General features: G+C 40.1%; 1 protein-coding gene across 7 annotated transcripts in view; it reads left to right on the plus strand.

Annotated features, from left to right (window-relative positions):
• Nucleotides 1–22024, plus strand: part of GRIA4 (glutamate ionotropic receptor AMPA type subunit 4) — a 485393-nt gene that overhangs the window by 433359 nt on the left and 30010 nt on the right. For all 7 annotated transcript variants that reach the window (XR_012241473.1, XM_073613116.1, XM_073613115.1 and 4 more), the window contains exons 11-13: nucleotides 2449–2819; nucleotides 13626–13824; nucleotides 19372–19619. Coding sequence is in view for 6 of the 7 variants with exons in the window: in XM_073613116.1 (XP_073469217.1) it covers nucleotides 2449–2819; nucleotides 13626–13824; nucleotides 19372–19619 (818 nt within the window). In the remaining variant the exon portion in view is untranslated. The remainder of the gene's footprint in view (nucleotides 1–2448; nucleotides 2820–13625; nucleotides 13825–19371; nucleotides 19620–22024) is intronic.

The following is a 22024-nucleotide window of genomic DNA, read 5'->3' on the forward strand; positions in this document are numbered from 1 at the left end:
AAATGGAGCTAAAAGGTTCTTGCTAAAGAAGAGAGTGTACTCACTTCTCTGGTGGATTGTATCTCCTACATCCCCTCCATTGCAGCATTTCAGCCTCTGTAAGACTCTTTGGCAATCAGTACATGAAGAATGTTGGATGCCTGTATTCCCCCGTCACCTGCTGTGGCTCTATCCTCTCACCCCTATGTAACAGCTAAGTTCCGGAGTTAAATATGGGTTAGAGGATGAAACCATGCAAACATGAGGGAAACACGAGCATCCAAGATTCCCAGAAGTGTCAGGTGCCTATGCAGACTGATTGAGTCTCTGGAAAGGCAATAGACATGGGCCACCAGAAAGGTGAAAATAGGGACATTTCAGCTCCATTTTTAAGAACCAAACATGGTCATTTTAAATTATTTTGATTATTTTGCAGCTAATGAAGTATTGTTAGTTGAATTATTATCCAATTACAACATAATTATTATTTATGTTTCCAATGCATAGTGATTTTTTATTAATTAAAAAGCAAAATAAAGTATGTTTGTACTGTTTGTAATGTTTGGGGGTTTCATGTAGAGCTCACCAGTGAGTGGAGACCATTTAAGGGCTTGTTTAACCACTTGACCACTGGACACTTAACCAGACCAATTTTCAGCTTTCGGTACTCTCACACTTTGAATGAAAATTACTCAGTCATGCAACACTGTACCCATTTGAAATGTTTGTCCTTTTTTTTCACACAAATAGAGCTTTCTTTTGGTGGTATTTAATCACCACTGGGTTTTTTATTTTTTGCACTATAAATCAAAAAAGACTGAAAATTTGGTAAAAAAAAAAATTCTTTGTTTCTGTTAAAATTTATTGCAGAGTATTGGTGAGTATTGGCAGAGTATTGGCGAGTATTGGCAGAGTATTGCAGAGTATTGCCATAGTATTGCAGAATATTGCCATAGTATTGCCATAGTATTGCAGAGTATTGCTATAGTATTGCAGAGTATTGTCATAGTATGGGCACTGAGCAGCGCTGCGGGCTGGATCTGTAGTGCCCACAGCGCTGCAAACTATCTCTCCCTCTCACACTGTACTGATCGGTACAGAGAGGGGAGGGAGGAACTGGCGTCATGACATGGCGCCGGTTTGTTTACAAGTGATGCTCCGTCATTTGACAGAGCGATCACGTGGTAAATGGCTGCTATCAGCGGCAATTTACCGTGCTCCGTGATGCAGCGGTCCTGGATATTCCCGGATGCATGCCCCAGGGGGCGTGCGATTCTGTGAGGACGTCCATGGACGCCCACCCAGAATAAGCCGACCGCTCTGTAGCGGTCTTTCGGGTATGGCCCGGTCGGCATGTGGTTAAGGCCTTGTTGGCCCACTTTTATTGCAGAGAAAGAAAACAAAATTTCCAACAAAACAAACACTTGCCCACACAGGGGTTTCCACCATCAATGCAAAAAATAGAGTACAATTCAGCCTCCTGGCTTTCTTTGGCAGCACTGAGGTGCTGAGGCTTTGTGCCTTGTTCCTCCTGACTGTGTAACAGTGTCCCTGGTTTCATGTACAAATGCTGTACTTCTGTTAGCACTCTCTCTTTTACAGCTTCCCTCCTGCTGCAGCCCCCAGGCTTGGGCCCCCTGTCTGCTCTATCAGACTGCAACGTGCAGACATGCATGCTTGTGGCTGCTCCCTTGCATCCACATGGACTCCTCGGGAGGGTGGAGCCCAGAACCCTGGTCCTGACTCTACAAAAACACCAGAACCCACCTGCATAATCAGTGTCCTGTCTATTCCTAAAACCTGGTCCCAGGATTAGAGATTTCCTCCCACCCAGATCACTGCGTAATTTCTGTGTTCCGGGTCCCAAACCGAGTTTTACCAAGCACAGAGGAAACTGAGAAAACAGTTTTCCCCAGATTAGACAACCACCCTGGAGCCCCTCAACCTGCCTAGTTGAGAATCCTGGGTGAAATACACCCTGACAGATAGCTGCACTGTCACTGTACCTACTTTTAATTACTTTTTACATGGTTTTATGTCAGTAAATGGGTGTTGTAATTGATGACCCTGTAATAAACCCCGGAAATAATTCTTCTTTGATCTCTTGTACTACAGCTACAAGAAAAATGAGGTTGAATGGTTTTGTTTTTGTAAAACTCAGCAGGACTACATTGTATTATCATCGTTCTGAACATTTCTTCAAATGGTTTTACAAACTTAATAATGAATATATTGGATATGTAAACTAACTAGGTCTAAGCTATGGGATCTAAAATAATAGTTAATTCAAAATCTATTGTTCAGGTTTGCATAATTTGTTAATCGATTCCAACATGGATGAGTTTTCATTTGGTTATAAGGGAACATTGGTAGATTATCCAGGTATAGAGCCCCTAGATTCTTATAATTATCATGTGTTCTTAAGGAAAATGTAATGAAATGTTATAAATAATCACCTCTGTTTTACAGAAAGCTGAGATTGCTGTGGCTCCTTTGACTATCACCCTAGTGCGAGAGGAGGTCATCGATTTTTCTAAACCTTTCATGAGCTTAGGAATTTCCATTATGATAAAAAAGCCACAAAAATCAAAACCAGGAGTCTTTTCATTTTTGGACCCGTTGGCTTATGAAATTTGGATGTGCATTGTTTTTGCCTACATTGGCGTCAGCGTAGTCCTTTTCCTTGTAAGCCGATTTAGTCCTTATGAGTGGCATACGGAAGAACCAGAAGATGGAAAGGAAGGACCCAGTGACCAACCTCCAAATGAATTTGGGATTTTCAATAGTCTTTGGTTCTCCCTTGGAGCCTTCATGCAGCAAGGATGTGATATATCACCAAGGTTTGTATGCAAAATTTCCAAACAAAATGTCAGATTGTGTACATTGTACAAACACTGCAATCTGTTTTTTTTTGTTTTTTTTTAACTCTATGAAATATAAATATCATACAGTCCTACAGTAAAAACAAGTATTTGGTGAATTGTTATTGCCCACATTGGAATGGACGAAGACTCTGGGGGTTCAGCAATAGCAGGACATTTCTTTCCTCAATCAGAATGCAGTTTTAACGTCTATAGCAGATCCCAGGGCTGGAGTACTCAACACTGTTATTATTATTACAGGTACTTTTATAGCACTGTCAATATACGCAGCATTTTACATATATATTGTACATTCACATCAGTCCCTGCGCTCAAGGAACTTACAATCTAAGATCCCTAACTCACATACATGTACATACTAGGACTAATTTAGACAGGAGCCAATTAACCTAAGCATGTCTTAGGAGTGTGGGAGGAAACCAAGTACCTTGAGGAAACCCACACAGGCACAGGGAGAACATACAGACTACAGGCAGGTAGTGTCAGGGCTGGGATTCAAACCGATGACCCTAGTGATGCTAGGCATGATTGCTAACCACTTAACAACTGTGCTACCCCATAGACCAGAAACCATTTTTTAATGTGCAAATTTTATTCTTATATTCATTTAAAATATGAGTGCACTTGAAAACAAAGTGCACCCTTCCCCTTCCCATATTCATACTTACCTTGAACTGATGGCAGTGAATCTGCTGTTTGTTTATTTCCATCTTCATAGGTCTTTAGTTTTTACGCTGCACCTGCACAATACCATACTTCTGTGGGGTGGGGAGCAGCTGCAGTGTGATAATGAGGCTTTGGCTGAGAGCCGCTATCAATCCACAAGCCAAGGCTGGGTAGAGGGTGTGGCCTTTAAACTGACTATGGAACATATAGGCACACCCTATAATGCAAACTGACCATGCAAGCGAATTAACATCCACATATTCAAGAGCATAAACGTGCATTCATGGAAAGATTGTCACATATGCAAACATAATTGCACTTAAATGTAGCTTCCTTCTGAATAAACCACTATGTATGAACAATGCCAGTAAACATGACAATTACATAACTTAGAAGTATTATATTTACCTATTGGGGTTGATTTACTAAATAAGAGGGACTGTTTAGTTAGGAAAGTGGATATTTATTTATCTTAGAAAATAAGGTGAAGCTTTTCTATTCACTTTGAATAGAATACCCAAGGATAATGTTTGCTGTGAAGGGTACTGTTACTGCTACCTCCTACAAAACATTTTAGACAGTTGTGAACTTTCTACCTTGTGGCAACAGTTTAGGGAAGGTACTTTCTGTCTCCAGCATTATTGGATCCTTGTGCACAACACCCACACCATAAAGTCATGGTTTGATGTGCAGGACCTCAATTGGTTTGCACAGAGCCCTGATCTCAACCCTATTGGGATGAATTGGAAATGCTAATTGCTAGCTAGGTCTTTTTATCTGACAATGGCCAAAAATTACCACAGACACACTCCAAAATCTTGTCAAAACCTTCCCAGATAAGTGTGGGAGCTGCTATAACCGAAATGACCGGTACTTTAACTGTACTTCTCAGCTCCTCATTATGGATTCCAGCTCAATAGTCAAGCCGTTACATTCCTTCCAATACCCTTTGGGGTGTCTGCAGGGCACTTTCCACAATCCCTTTGTGCAAGACCACTAGAATGATTATAAAAATCCACTGTGTGTGTGCAGATTCTGCTCCCAGGTCAAACTTGCTGTGGTGTATCTTTCCTCCAAATAGGTTCCCCACATATTTGCATTCACAAAATTTGATGAGAAAAAAAGTCCTGAGTCACTTGTATTAATAAAACATCCTCTAGAAGTTATTTCATCCAAGGAACGACATGTTGGATCAAACCATGTTAACTTCACCCTAAGTTTAGCACCAAAAACAATATAAAATGAATTTGATTTATTTAGTTTTGTATGAAGAATGAAAAAGACATTCATTACAAACACTCCCTGGGTGGGGAGAGCACAAACCCCAGATTCACAAGTGTTTTATTACTATGCGTTTCCTGACTGGACAAAATACGTATAAATAGGTAAGTGAAAAATTGTGGAGTAAGGCTGGCCATACGTTATACAGTTTTCTTGTACAATTTTCCTTTAGATTTACCAAAACCATATAATATGAGGTCAGACCTAAACACTTTCAATTTTTATGCAATCAGGCAGGCCCTTGTACTACATAGTTGAAGGTAAACTTAAAGGAAATTGAACAAGAAAATTGTATAATGTTTGGCCAGCTTGACCCCGTAAAAATGGAAGATTCCCTGCCATATGTCGGATGAAGGTAATTTGGTGCGATCCAGCATGATTTTATTAATACAAGCCACTGGATCCTGAACACTAGATACTGGATCAGGGGCTGGATAATGTATTCCAACGTAACCATATGATTAGGAATGGTGAAGGATGTATTTGGAGAAGACACCTGCCACAGCAAGTCTGACCCAGGAGTGGTAAGCACACAGTGGACTTTGACAAGTGGACTCCCAAGGTTCTGCATCTGTAGTCTCCTACATAGGTATAGGGAGGGGGGTAAGGAATACCACAATACGATCACAACACTAACAAAAAACGTGAGTTATTGCTAATAAACTGTATATGGGAAAAATACTAGTTCATAATAGGGAGCTGAGGAATACAGTATAAGAATGGATCTTTGCAATCCATGAATAATATATATGCCTATGAGGATCTATTGAGCATTAGGAAACTTTTCTTTTTTAATGTTAATAATGAAGTGTTTTTGACTGAGGATTTGGCTGACTGCTGGCATCCACTATAAAACTGTACATTGTGAATTATTATGCTTTTGTTGCAATGTAGCTATCAATAACATTACTTTTCTTTCTTTTTGGAAGATTGTCAATGCTCAGTGTAGCCAGATTTTCACTGCCGCAAAGGCCTACAGAACACGAATATGAATGTGGTAAAAGATACACATATATACTACTGTTCAAAAATTTTGGGTAGGGGTGAAAACATTTTGTAAATTAAGAATGCTTTCAGAAATAGAAGTATTAATACTTTATTTTTATCAATTACCAAAATTGAAAGTAAATTGACAGAAAATAAATCTAATTCAAATCAATATTTGGTGTGACCACCCTGTGCCTTCAAAACAGCATCAATTCTTCTAGGTACACTTGCACACAGTTTTTGAAGGAACTAGGCAGGTAGGTTGTTCCAAACATTTTGGAGAACTAACCACAGACCTTCGGTGGATGTAGGCTGCCTCAAATGATTCTGTCTCTTCATGTAATCCCAGACAAATATCTACAAACTAGAAACTCCCACCGTGCCACATTTAAAATACAAGAGAAAAAGCAGAACACGTTCAGAAAAAAGACAGGCTTTAAAGGCATAGCTGGAGACATACAAAAATGTTTTATTTTTATGAATTTTATTAATACAAAAATAAAATCTCATAATGACATTAACTACTTGCTAACCAGCCGCTGCAGTTATACTGCGGCAGGTTGGCACGGCTGCGCGAATTTCAGTCATGGTACATCGGCTCTTCAAAGCGCTGTAGCAGGGGCACGCTGGCAGCGTGTCCCCGGAGCCGTTGCATGTGGCCGACGGGCGCGATCGCCATCGGCCACCCGCGATCGCTGGTACGAGAGCCAGAACCGGGTAAACACACAAATCCCTGTTCTGACAGGGAAGGGGAAACAGATCGTCTGTTCCTACTAAGGATCTGGCTCCTCCTCTAGTCAGTCCTATCCCCTCACAGTTAGAAACACACCTAGGTAACATATTTAACCCCTTGATCGCCCCGTAGTGTTAACCCCTTCCCTGCCAGTGACATTTACACAGTAATCAGTGGATATTTATAGCATTGATTGCTGTGTAAACGTCAGTGGTCCCAAAAAAGTGTCAAAAGTGTCCGATCTGTCCGCCACAATGTCGCAAATTATTGCTTTTTTTTTTTAATTGTCTGTCTTTTTTTTTTGTAGAGCAAAAAATAGAAACCGCACAGGTGATCAAATACTAACAAAAGAAAGCTCTATTTGTGGGAAAATAAGGACATCAATTTTGTTTGGGTACAACGTCGCACAACCACGCAATTGTTACTTAAAGCGACGCAGTGCCGTATCGCAAAAAATGGCCTGGTCATTAAGGGGGTAAATCCTTCTGGGGCTGAAGTGGTTAAAACAATGACCCCCTAAGGGGTAACGAATGTTCACATAAACCAACCCCAACTCTGCAATAGATAAGGGCTACCCACTCATATATACAATGTATTTGTAATGTACACAGATTGTTGCTCGAATACAGGTGCCCAAAACATTGCTCCAAGTGCATGCTGTCAAACCGTTTCGTTATAGATATAGCTTCTTCAGGACAAGTTGGGTTGTAAATTATGCTTAATACAATAAGTACAAGAATTAGAAATAGTGTTCGTAAATACACAATGAAAAAGTATATCAAATCTATATGTATATATATATATACTTTATATATATATATATATAAAGTCTTCCTAGCTATTACCTGTTATGTGGGTCTGTTTGGACCTGCTAGTCTCTTTCTTGCTTCTGTGTCTGCCCCAAGACCTTTCTTTGCAAGCAGTCCACCAGTGACAGCATTTTAATCATCCAGAGTTTGTTAACAGGCATATAAATTTGATATAGATTTTCGTTGGATATATATAAACACTACTTAATATTCTTGTATTTATTGTATTTAACATAATTTACCAACTTAACTTTTCCTGAAGAAGTTATATCTAGAGTGAAACACGTTGCCAGCCTGGACTTGGAGCAACGTTTTGGGTACCTGTTCTCGAACAACAATCTGTGTACATTACAAATACATTGTATATATTTGAGTGGGTAGCCCTTATCCATTCCAAAGTTGGGTTTGGTTTATGCGAACAAGCATTCCTGTTAGGAGGTCCTTGTTTTAATGTTGTTAGTATGAGATTTTAATATGTATTAATAAAATTGTTTGATTTTATAAAATATTTTGTTTGCCTCCCACTATGCCTCTAAAGTCAACCTTTTTTCTGAACAATGTGTTCTGATTTTTCTCTAATCCCAGGCAGACTCGATAATGTTGAGATCAGGGCTCTGCCGGGGCCAAACTATCACTTTCAAGACTCTGTGTTCTTCTTCTACATTAACGATAGTTCCTAAAGACATTGGCTGTATGTTTGGGGTCGTTGTCATGCTGCAGAATAAATTTAGGGCCAATTACATGCCTCCCTAATGGTATGGCATGATGGATAAGTATGTGCCTGTGTTTCCCAGAATTGAGGACACCATTTGTCCTGACTCCACTTGCAGAAATGCAGCCCCAAACTTGCAAGGAACCTCCACCATGCTTCACTGTTGCCTGAAGGCACTCATTATTGTGCCACTCTCCAGCCCTTCGGTGAACAAACTGCTTCCTACTATAGCCAAATATTTTAGATTTCGACTCATCAGTCCAGAGCACCAGCTGCCATTTTTCTGTACCCCAGTTCCTATGTTTTTGTGCATAATTAGGTCATTAGCCTTGTTTCAACTTCAAATGTATGCCTTTTTGGCTGCAATTCTAACATTGACCACTTCTGGTCAGACTTTTCTAGACAGTAGATAAGTGTACCTGAGTCCCATTGGTTTCTGCGCTAAGAGAAGTAAACATGCTGCGTCCTTCTTCTGCTGCTTTAAGTTTCTTTGGCCGACCACTGCGTCTACAGTTCTCAACGTTGCCCATTTCTTTGTGCTTTTTTTAAAAGAGCTTAAACAGCACATCTTGAAATCCCAGCTTGCTTTAAAATGTTTGTCTGGGAGAGGCCTTCCTGATAGAGTAAAACTACCTTGTGTCTTGTTGCTGTGCTCATTCTTGCAATGGTGTATGACCTGTGACATGAAACTGTCTTCCACCACCTCACCTTAGTAGCAGAGTTTGTCTGTTCCTCACCCAGTTTTAAGCCTTGTACACTGCTGTTTCTGTGTCAGTTAATAACTGTGTTTCCGCCTACATATGAAATTGATGATTATTAGAACCTGCTTGGTATAATTAGTTAATCATACAGCTGACTCCAATCCTACAAAATCCCTGACATTCTGAAAGTGTACAAAGCATGAAAGGGTAGTCAGACCAAATATTGATTTGATTTAGATTTTTTTTTCTGTTCTCTCACTTTGCATTTTGCAAATGCATATATTTTACTTTACAGCATTTCTTCAAACCTGCCTAAAACTGTTGCACAGTACTGTATATACTATATAGATATATATCTACATATATATTTATATATACAGCATCTCACAAAAGTGAGTACACCCCTCACATTTTTGTAAATATTTTATTAAATCTTTTCATGTGACAACACTGAAGAAATTACACTTTGCTACAATGTAAAGTAGTTAGTGTACAGCTTGTATAGCAGTGTAAATTTGCTGTCCCCTCAAAATAACTCAACACACACCCATTAATGTCTAAACCTCTGGCAACAAAAGTGAGTATACCCCTAAGTGAAAATGTCCAAATTGAGCCCAGTTAGCCATTTTCTCTCCCCAGTGTCATGTGACTCGTTAGTCTTACAAGGTCTCAGGTGTGAACGGGGAGCAGGTGTGTTAAATTTGGTGTTATCGCTTTCACTCTCTCATACTGGTCACTGGAAGTTCAATATGGCACCTCATGGCAAAGAACTCTCTGAGGATCTGAAAAAAAGAATTGTTGCTCTACATAAAGATGGCCTAGGCTATAAGATGATTACCAAGACCCTGAAACTGAGCTGCAGCACAGTGGCCAAGACCATACAGCGGTTTAACAAGACAGATTCCACTCAGAACAGGCCTCGCCATGGTTGACCAAAGAAGTTGAGTGCACATGCTCGGCGTCGTATCCAGAGGTTGTCTTTGAGAAATAGACGTATAAGTGCTGCCAGCATTGCTGCAGAGGTTGAAGGGTTGGGGGATCAGCCTGTCAGTGCTCAGACTATACGCCCCACACTGTATAAAATCGGTCTGCATGGCTGTCATCTCAGAAGGAAACCTCTTCTAAAGATGATGCACAAGAAAGCCCGCAAACAGTTTGCTGAAGACAAGCAGATTAAGGACATGGATTACTGGAACCATGTCCTGCGGTCTGATGAGACTAAGATAAACTTATTTGGTTCAGATGGTGTCAAGCGTGTGTGGCGGCAACCAGGTGATGAGTACAAAGACAAGTGTGTCTTGCCTACAGTCAAGCATGGTGGTGGGAGTGTCATGGTCTGGGGCTGCATGAGTGCTGCCAGCACTGGGGAGCTACAGTTCATTGAGGGAACCATGAATGCCAACATGTACTGTGACATACTGAAGCAAAGCATGACCCCCTCCCTTTGGAGACTGAGACGCAGGGCAGTATTCCAACATGATATTGACCCCAAACACAACCGCAAGACAACCGCTGCCTTGCTAAAGAAGCTGAGGGTAAAGGTGATGGACTGGCCAAGCATGTCTCCGGACCTAAACCCTATTGAGCATCTGTGGGGCATCCTTAAACGGAAGGTGGAGGAGCGCAAGGTCTCTAACATCCACCAGCTCCATTATGTTGTCATGGAGGAGTGGAAGAGGACTCCAGTGGCAACCTGTGAAGCTCTGGTGAACTCCATGCCTAAGAGGGTTAAGGCAGTGCTGGAAAATATTGGTGACCACACAAAATATTGACACTTTGGGCCAATTTGGATATTTTCACTTAGGGGTGTATTCACTTTTGTTGCCAGCGGTTTAGACATTAATGGGTGTGTGTTGCGTTATTTTGAGGGGGCAGCAAACTTTTGTGAGATACTGCATATATATTGCATTTGCGTATTTAGCTTTTTGGATGGAGTCCCCCCTTAAACCATTAAAAAGGACTGTGGAAAATGGCTGTCAATTTTCTGACATCTTTGTGGGCACACAGCACAGAGATTTTGTGTTTCTCAAGCCATCTGTGAGCATTTTTATGACTTAGCCTTATTGCTTGAATATTTTATGGCTACAGCTTTATATGTGCACTATATAGTAATACCTAACACTGTATAAATAAAGCTGTACAAATGTACAGCCATCTGAAGCTTTACCTCTTAGGAAGCCTCAGTAAATAAGTAAAAACACTAAATAATTTATCAAAGATGAGTAAAAGATTTGTCTCCACAGAGAAAATGCTTTATAAACACCCAGAGAAACTTGCAGAAAACAATTGCCAAGAGGCAGACAAGCTGTAGGAGCTGTACGTCTCCAAATTAATTGTAGGGACAGTCACGTTGTAAACAGTTACATGCCTGGGGGGGGGGGCTCACAGCCCCACCTGCAATATTCTGAGGACATCCTTTCATTTCTAAGTCCTATATAAAGAATCCTCCTGCCTCTGTTGTTAACAGTCTTACAAGCTAGGATCTCCAGCCCACTGTCTTTTATGTGGTTCTGCAATACAAGATTTATTAATTAGATAGCACTGCAGGTAAAACCTGGATCTACGTTCCCTGGTCCTTTTAAAACATAGTAGCCATAAAATCTGATTGTGCAATCTACTTTAAACCTAAAACAACTACGTAGTACAAGAGCTTGGTTGGTTGGACATAATTCAGTGTATTGTTTGGACAGGCACTGGCATTATTTTTGGTAGCTCATCATACATGCTTCGATCTGACCATACAATCTTTATTCAGTCAACTTCAGATTTAACAGAACTATGTAAGATAAGAACCTATTTAATCTATCAAATTAATTTCTATCCAATCAGGCAGGTCCTTGCAGCACGTACCGTAGTTGTTGATAGATTTAAACTAGGTTGTAAAAGCAGATTGTAATGTGTGTTGTTAACTTAAAGGAGATTGTACAGTCAGGTTGTGATATGTGTGGCCAGCCTAAAGCAGAACTATACACACACCTCCACTCCAGCAATGCCATGGCCATGGCCACCCACGCTGGCCACATAATCTGGTTTCTGAAGTTAAATCTCTGGGATTTATTGATTTTCAGTAGAGTGGGACATGGTTTGATTCTCTGATGAATCTTTACAGATATCCGCAACCTTAACTGGAAAATGTGTCCTCCAAATGACACTGGAATTTTCTCTATTTTATTGTTAATAGTGTTCACTAGAGGGTAAGCGGTACAGCATTCCATTGCATCCCATAATTCATTTTCTGGCAGATTTTCCCTAAGAAAATATGAATGGACTTTTCTTGAGATCCCCTGACAACAGGGATGGTGCTAGTCTATTTTGCACCCTAGGCAAGACCAGCTACTTGCATGTGAACGGGCCCTAAAGGTGGTTACTGGAGTGCAGCTGTCCAGCCTAATAACACTCATTGTAATATTACCCATATTCCTGTCCTTTTAACATGGTGACAGTAAGCTAACACCTATGCTGCACAGCTGTCAGGTTACTGTCACCACATTAAGAGGACAGAATTATGGGTGGTGTTACAATGAGTGTTATTAAAGGGGGGCACATGCAGCTCCCTGTTTTTTCCGTTATTTCTGCTGGGGCAAAACACTTTCTCCTCCCTCACCTCAATCACTGCAAAACCTTCACTCACTGCATGCAGTTCTGAATACTGTGTGCAGATTTCTCCTCACATCCTCCCAGAGCCACTTCATCCAGCACCCACTAAGACAGGAAGCTTGCGGGATGAAGATTTAGTTGGAATGATAGACAGTGCACTTTGTGTAAGCATTGGCTGAGGAGGCAGTGGCACCACCACCTGCTGCCTTCTCAGCCAATGGGTAGCTGAAGTTCATAAGTCCCCCCCTCCTGACATTACACAGGACTTACCGAGTCCCAGCATATTGTTTTACAATTTGGGCAAGATGGAAATACATGTATTATATTATGGGATGGTCTGTAATCACTGTCCCTGCCAGGCCATGCTGCCTACCAGTAGCATGGAGAAGACAGGCTGGTGTGTGGCAGTGCGGCACCCGCAGCTGAAAAGCTACATTAGCTACATTATTGTGACAATAATGGATGCTCTGGTAGGGGTTGGACCCCCTCTTATCTACACCCCTGCTGCATAGAGTAGGGAAGCCAGCAGCCCTGGCTGCACCTAGGCGGCAGTGCACCCTAGGTGGCTGCCTAGTTCACCTAGCAGTAGAGCTTGCCTGGTCTGACAGGCTGACAGATAGGTTTTCCAGTGAATGGAGGCCATGTATTTGGGTAAAGGTCCAGACAAGGGTGTTTCTGGAAATGCAGTCCAGAGGCTGTGCTACACCAAACAGGCTTCATAGTGAAGATTTCCAGGAAGCAGCGGTGTGAGTAATAATAACCAATGTTCAAAGTGCTGGAGGAGGTGAGGGGTAAGAAAGTATAAGTTCATTAATGCCCTCTTCTTCCAACTGTCAGAAACCATGAAGGCACATATGATTAGAATATGCCACCTAATGATACTTAACTTTGCAGTGCCAGCATTCCATTCCTTTGCCATAGCCAACGGTGCTTATGGATATGGGGGAGTATCTGACCTTCTGTCAGGATGCAGTGCTCAGGCCTGGCAGTTGATGAGTAGATTAGAATAGGTGGTTATTTCTTCAAGAAAAGCTGTCACTTTTGCCATGAATGAACAATGTGACAGAGCCTCCTAAAACACAACACTTGAAGATGAAAATGTCCTTCATGACATTTTCCTCATAACTCCAGTATAGGTGGTCTTTAATTTGAAAAATATCTTGTGTTTTGATGACATCACTGTACTCTGCACTACCACGTTTCATAAGTGTATGTAATGAATTGTGAATACTTAAAAACACGGCAGCTGTAATCCTGTACTTACACATTCATGTTTAGATCTCTCTCAGGTCGCATTGTTGGAGGCGTATGGTGGTTCTTTACCCTCATTATTATCTCATCTTATACGGCTAATTTGGCTGCCTTTTTAACGGTTGAAAGAATGGTTTCGCCAATTGAAAGTGCTGAGGACCTTGCCAAACAAACAGAAATTGCATATGGAACACTTGATGCTGGGTCAACTAAGGAATTTTTCAAAGTAGGTGAATCTGCAAATAACCATATTTTTTTTATCAGTTTTATCATAATTTAAGTAACGGATATTGGCTGTAATAAGGTAATTCATTTGTGAAGCTGATATATTTGTCTACATCATAATGCTAATCTGGCCTATCACTAGTCAGTTAACAAGCAGTATGCAGTCCAGCTTGATTAACATTTACATAATTGGTAATGACAAGTCCAATGATTGGAATGACTGTAGTTTGTAAACCACCGACAGCTGTGTGATGATGTTCAGAACTATGTTTTACCCTTGGGCGATAATATAATATCCCCAAATCCACAGAGATGGAAGAGAAGACCACATGAATCCAGGACTTTCAAAAGCAATTCCACCAAGATGAAATGTATCTTTATGAGTAGAGCAGAGAAGGGATTGGTCACCTAGCTTGGATCCTGATTAAGAGATTTTCCTACCACATGGAACAGCCACGACATTGACTTTTTTCGACCGTTCTTTATATTTTTGTGGAGAAAACAGGACATTGGTGTGCAATTCAAATCCAGCAAGGCTGCAAACAGTACAGGATTTGGGTATAGAGCTTGACATAGAGTCATATTCGTCACTACATATGTTTTCATTCACTGCCATCTATTAATTGGAAAAGTCTAATATATTTGAGGATTCTTGTAGTCAAGGACAGGTACTGCTAGATAATGAGTGATATCGCTTTTTTGTTTTATGGCTGCATTAAAGGTCTAAGGAGTATTGTACAATACTAAAGACCGAACCTTCTCCCACTCCAACCTAAAAGAAGAATCTGAGTTGTTGTATTAAGCAAACCAGAACTTTGGTCATGCAGAGTGAAAAAATGTGTTTCTTGTAATGGCCCCACAAGCTTTGTACACAAGTAGTAGTGCTATCACATGGGAGGAACAGGAGTCATTCAGATCTTCCTCCATATCTGAAAATACTGGATAATTCTCCTTGCTCCTGGCAGCTGGGAGGAGCAGCAGATGAGCTAAGGAAAATTGAGTATGTGCAGCTGGTAGGGCTTCCATCAAAGTTAAGTCTATATTTGATTTAAGGGGTCAAAGAGTGACAAACAGAGCGGTATCTTTGCACAGCTTCTTCCACTGACAGAATCCACCACGATCCTTGCCCACTATTGGCAAAAGTACAAGCGCACTACTTCAAGCCCTTTGTTTTCCTTCATGGAGGAGTAAAGAGACAGCGCCTACTCAAAAGGAAGATTTCCCAATTTGCAAGATAAGTTCCCTGTGTGAAAATTAGTGCTTCTGACTACCTCACTTGCTACTATGGTAGCTTAAACCAACTGTGATAAAGGTTTTTTACACTAAACTCACATCCTGGTAGAATTTCTGAGCACAGTTTATTCAGAAAACTCAAACTTGAACTTGCCATCTGCCGATATTTACTTCGCACTGCAGCTCAGGTCTCTGATGTGCACACCTGTCCTAATAAAGGAAGGCTTAGGTAGAGTGCTGGACATTCAGCCTGTGATTAATCAACAGATTTGTTTAAACTGATTAAGCTGTCTGACTTCTGTCTGATGCCCTGGATTTTTCCCGTCATGCCCTGGATTACTCCTGCAAAATGTTCTAACTGCATTAGTGCTCAGAATGTGTGTGCTTATTCTGATCATCAGCCTGTTATCCCTGCTATTGTCAGTTATTACTCTGTCTATTTGTCTGAAGCCTGGACTCTGTTTCAGATTGATTTATCTGCACCTGACCATCAGCCTACTGACTCTACTACTATCTGCTGTTGGCTCCTACTGTCTGTCTTAGGACTTACACCGCTCAAGCAAATTTACTAGCTGCTAGTATGCTGTCATCTTGGTGACACAGTGGATCCACTAAACTTCGGAACAACAAAAGATAGGCTCCAAACTGGAAATTAGCATTTTTGCAGTTAAAAATGGAAACATGGAAAATTATGTTGTGAACAGACTCAAAGGACAAAAAGAGGAAAACATATAAGGGATGTAGTGCATGTTAAAGGAAAAGTATTACTTAAAACTGAGAAAAGATTTAGTAGGTTTAAAAAATAATACCTTAAGAAGCACTATTATACTCATCTAACTCTATTGTCCATGTCCCTTGCCAGCACTACTTATGAAATTGATGACCGGTGTTATGTATCTAGTGCTGCAATAGACCGGTCACCTCTTTTAGACATCCTCACCCCACTGTAGTCTTTTGCATCCTGAACGGACACTACCTCTGGACAACCAATAGGAAGTGTTCATCTTATTGAGGCAGTTGTATGGACACCTAAAGAAGGACCCTCCTTGGGAAAGAGACCTGGGACTTGGGACCCCAGCATTTTACATGACCACAAATTAAGACAAGTATTTTAGTATTTTTTAACTTAAACGAGCAATTAATTAGGTAGAGGGTTGGGTGAGAGAAAAGTAGAGGTGGGTGGGAGGGTTAATGACTGAAGGAAGAAACTTAGGTCTATACCAGCTAGTTATTTCATATACTTTGTTAATCTGTGAAATACACAATTAATTACTTTAATATGTATCTATGTGTGTAAACATATACTGGATATAAGCTTTACTTGCTATTTAAAGTACTATATCATTGTCCATAGCTTGATTTAACATGGCATAGAATACACAAGAGGTACAATTTATAAGCGTACTTTCAGGAAATTGGTGCCTCTGTGATTTGATTGATGGTGTTTGCTGCTTATGGGAGATAGCAGAATTCCTGGCAGCTGAACACAGTGAGTGTACGCTGGTATAGCAGCAGTGTTTTGGTATCCATACATTTAACAAATTTATGAAAGAGCTTTAGTTTACTTTGCCTCGGGCTAACATGTATTATGTTTGTCATTTGCATCGCACTTATTGATCTGGGCACATGAGGTAAAGGGTGTCTATGTGCATAGATCATTACTTCTCATTCCTTGGGGAGCTGAAAGAAGCAAAAAATAATTACAAGGACATCATATGAGAAATCCAGTATAATAGTTGCTGTCATTGATGGAATTGTTATGCATGAGATGCCCAGTGGGAATTGTTTCCTCTATTAATGAGCTTCAGTCCCAGTAATATAAAAAAACGTAAAGCCTAACTGCAGTGAAAACTTGGTGGAGGTAAGCACAGATACAGCATAATTGTGCCTGATTCTGCCAGGATTGGCAGACAGAATCGGTTATTCTTGGTATTTGGTTTAGGAGATTAGCATATTCACATACAAGAAGTCCTCCCATCTTAGAAATCTATACTATACTGCTTTGAACTTGGAAGCAAGACTAAAGGCCGTGTCTTTTTTTTAGGAGTTATTCTTTAGGGAAGAAAAAGTAAAAAAGTGATACTATTATCATTATAATAAAAATATTAAAACGTTACTATATAACTTAGTATATAATCAGCAGATTTTTTTTAAATTCCTGTAATCCTGCCATGAAAGTCTTTGTTTAGGCACATGCAGTTATAGAGTGAGGGCTGTCTCTCTGCTTTTGCACTGTCACCCTGTCAAATGTGCCCCTGCTGGATATTACAAGTGACCATGATGATCAGGAAACCAGTACAAAGTAGGTAGGAAATGACTAATGGAGTGGAGATCAGCAGCACTGATGGAAGAATGGTGAATGCATTTTTGTGGGAAAAAAACATGGCAATTGGTAATGATACACTGTGCCTCAGAGGCTAAGTTCACTTTCTGAGTAAAATATGCTATGCAAACAATGAGTCCAAGTAGATTAAAATATACTGTGCAGTTTTGTATCAAGCTGCATGCACAGCATTTCAACATGGGAGCACAATTGCTGCTGTGTTGCTAGGGAGGAGCCATCAACAGATTTTGTGTCCTGCCAAGTACCCAGAGTAGGACAATGCAAATAATTTTTAGCCCGGATTTGGTCATGACCAAAAGAGCTTACAGGTATTCTCGCTACATTAAGCAGCATTTAAAAAAAAAAAAACTGCACAGTGTATTTTAATCTACTAGGACTTCTTGTCTGCATAGCCTATTTTACTCAAAAGGTGAGCTTTAACAAACAAAATCCAGTTATGACTTAGCTCTACTTAAATTATAAAATGATTATAGAACTTAATATGGAACCACACAATGCCTGCTAAGCTACTTCCCTTAGTTCCATACTTTTGTGTCCAAAAAAATAAATCTCACTTCAGGTCTGTTGTAAAATAAGACTAAATGCATTATGTGGTTTAGTTAAAAGAGGTATCTGGAAAAACGACATACAATCCAATATTAGGTGTACGCAAGAAAACCAAAGAGCCGCAACCCATCGCAACAGAGCATGAAACTCTGAAAGAAACTTTCCAATAATCCCTCATGCTGTCTTTTAGACAATTACGCAACTTTAGACATAAACTAATCAGCAGGAAACTGACTAAAAGGACACAAACAAGAGAACAAATCCTTTGATTTGTGTATCCACATCAATCTATCGGAAAGTGTCACAGACAAATGGAACCCTCAATATTACAGGACCATGCAGCTGTACGACCACTATATCCCATTCAATGCAACCAGGAACATCACAATGGTGAAACAGGACAAACATTAAAAAAAATATCTACAAAGACACTCCATAAAAGAAAATAAGAAAGATGATTACTGCACACCTATGGGACATCATTTCTCACAACCAGAGCACTCTATGGAAAACATAAATGTTTTGGCTCTCAAAAAGGAACTTTAGAAATACTCAGGAAAGGAAAATCTTTGAACTGCAAATAATTCTGTGTGATTTTGTAGACAATAGACTGAATGTGGGTTCAGATTTCTAAATCACTATCAAATATATTTAGGGCCATTGTAACCTCTGTGACCCCCGCCCCTCATTGCATAGCCCTGTACTATTTAGCTGGCTAACCTTTTCATTTTTATTACCCTGTGTTTTTTTTGTATTTTTTTAACAGAGATTGTGTTCTTTTCAGCTTTGTCTTAACATTTTGCAAAACCTTTGTGTAATGGTACTGCTTGGACGGAGAAGAAGGTGTAGGCCCCCAAAAGCTTGTCCAGAACTATTAAATGTTAGTGGAAATAAAAACATATCACAGACAGTACTCAACCGTGTTGTTGCAAGTGTACTAATATGCCTAGAATTACCTTAAGATGGGAAAAACTGGAGTCTAGATTACTTTCGCTGTATGCATTGTTGATCTATGGTTCACATGACTTTTTACCGACCATTTGTATAGTTACTCTAAATCGTAAATGTGCACACAGCTCTGGATGCATTAAGTAACTGGCCCATTTTGTTTATGGGTACCTTTATTCTGTTGCTTGAGGAAATATTGTTACCTTCATGGTTACATGGTAGTTTGGATCACTGTCAACCTACTGGCTGCATACTTGCTCAGTTATTTAGACTTCAATACTGTTGAATAGTTACACAAATGCCATTGACCTTCAAGTTAGATGGAAGTAAAGTTCATCAGAAAATATCTAGCATTCTTTCTTGCCAAATTTGTTTTGACTGTTTTGTTCTCTCTTGTTTGAATTTTCTGAATTTGTCTTACTATTACTGATTAATTTCTAAACCTATAGTAAGTAAAAAGAAAATCTGCTTTGACAGAGGTCGAAAATTGCAGTTTATGAAAAGATGTGGACCTATATGAAATCTGCTGAACCATCAGTATTTACCAAGACGACAGCGGAAGGAGTTGCCCGTGTACGGAAATCTAAAGGAAAATTTGCTTTTCTTCTGGAATCCACTATGAACGAATACATCGAGCAAAGAAAACCTTGCGATACAATGAAAGTTGGAGGAAATCTGGATTCTAAAGGATATGGAGTGGCAACACCTAAGCATTCTCTATTAAGGTGGGTGGAATAGTATAACAATATAATATGTGTTGTTATAGTATTCCACCTTCCCTGATGTTCCTAACGTAATTCTTTGTGTTGTACTGTGTGTGAACATAGTATGTTTCTTTACCTTCCATCTCAGTGTCTGTGCAGACATTTAGTCATTCCAACATATCCAGTGCTTCATCATTTCAGGATCATGCACCAAGCAAAGTAGTGTAATATTGAGCCACAGGATTGTATCACATTAAGAACACTCGATAATAATAAATTACAGAATAACAGCACAAAAAAATATCTTGCAAGCAGCTATTAATATGCTTTTTTTCAGAGTAAAGACTAAAAACATACCCTGCTGCGTCAGGAACTGTAGATGTGGGCCTCTTCTTTGTGACCAGAGGTCATTGAAGCCTAAATGCTCAGGTAAAATTTAGCAGCGTCAGCATGTGTCAGATTACTTGACAATAGCTCTATAATTAATTTACAGACAATACAAATGGGTCAGCTTCCGTGTGTATCAATTGTTTTAGTATTCCTATTACATCAATGTCAATAGAAGAGATGAGGGGTGGAGAATTGCCAAGCTTGCGACCTTGTCTGGAGTCCTATTCTACCCTGATCAGTCTGTACTTATTAATATTAGCCTTTAAAGTCATATAACTATAGATGAGAATAAAAACCAGATTATGCTCAACCAGCCCTTAAATGAGGGCTGGTTGTCTATAAAGTCATAACTGAATTTAATAATGTAACCAAAAACATTAGCGAGTACACCTGAGGCAGATATATACTAAGGTAATTAAGCACCCTAGCATAATGTAGTGTGTAGTAGTTTATTATTAAAAAAGAAATATTGCACTTGCATAAAATGAATGAATTAAAGTAAGAATCAAAAGTCAGCACTCCAAGGATCAGTGCTCCATGTCCTGCAGGGGAAATCCTTCTGATGCCATGTGGGTGATTGGAGATGTCCCTCCTCCAACTGCCTGTAAAGATATGTGAACCTTTCTTCACTTCAGACTTCCAGACTTGTGCAGATACATTAAAAAACAAAACAATTAGGCCGTCTGCCCATGATTGAATGTTTAAACAGAGGTTAATTTAACTTCACTTTAGTTACCCACCTCACAGGCTTATTCAGGCTTTATTTAGATGAGTGTTGATATCCATTCTGCATGCAAGCTGCATTTGGTATTGTGCCTGCATCCCCTGGGGTTGCATGCAGGAAGCCTATAGAGGTCGATACCGATGCTGCAGCTGCAGGAACACAGCTGAACACAGCCACATGCCAACATGCAGCACGGGTCAGATGCAACTGCAGTAACAAATGCAGTCTGCATACAGAACAAATGTCAAGTCCCATCTGAATTGAGCCTAAAGCTCTGAACACACGGGCCGAATGTTGGGAGACATCAGCCAGTTAAAAAAAAAATGTCCGACATTCGGCCCGTGTGTGTCAAAAGGCCGGCTTCTGTCGGACGAGCATTCTGGAAAACCAGCAGCCAACCAACTCCCGATCAGCGCTCTCAGCTAATGGCAGAGAGCATTGATTGGAGTGTCCTGGTGGGGGGGCTGTCCCCTTGTCAGAACACAACAGCTCAGTGAGGGAGATCGCTGTACTATTTTCGGATGGTTATTACAGCAGCTCTGATCGGAGCTTTGGTTTTTTGTTTTTGTTCAACCCGCTGGGTTGAATGAAAAAAATAACTTGTAGTGTGTACCCGGCTTTTGTGTAGTGATGTAAACTTTTGTTTACGTTAAAAGAAACCTCTTCTACGACCTGGTTCACACCTATGCAGTTTGCTTTTCATGTGTTTCTGCAGGGCATTTTGCATTTTTGCACATGCGTTTTTTGATGCGTTTTGCATTTTTTATGCTTTTTTTGGCCATTTTGTTGTTGGGCATATTAAAAAATACAAAACGCAAATTGTGGCACAATTGCAGCAAAAACATTCTACGCGCTTTTCTGCAGCTTCTCCATTGAAGTCTATGGAACCAAAAACACACCGTTTTGCATTTAAAAAGTCCCTGACCCTTTCCAAAAACGCAGTGGCTGGAAAAAAGTATAGATGCGAACTTGTCCCATAGGAAACCATGTTAAATGGACTGTAGTGCGTTTCTGCAAAAAGCACTATAAAACGCATAGGTGTGAACCAGGCCTTATTGAGAAGCATTGATGCTGCCATTGCTGACATCTCAGTTGGAAAATGCTAGGTGTCTGGCTGTCATACTGACCCTGTTATATTAAATGCATTGCCTCACTGACCAGGAACAAGTATGCTGGTAAGGACTTCTGATTATCCTCTTTTGCATACTTGTTCCAAGTTAGTGATTTATTGAAGCCAATGGATTAGCATAATAGCCAGACCAGTAGGATCTTTAGAAGGAGATCAGCTCTGTTTCTTTCAAGACTGATTTAA

The sequence above is a fragment of the Aquarana catesbeiana genome, linkage group LG02 (assembly GCF_042186555.1).
Source record: "Aquarana catesbeiana isolate 2022-GZ linkage group LG02, ASM4218655v1, whole genome shotgun sequence".
Classification (NCBI taxonomy): domain Eukaryota; kingdom Metazoa; phylum Chordata; class Amphibia; order Anura; family Ranidae; genus Aquarana; species Aquarana catesbeiana.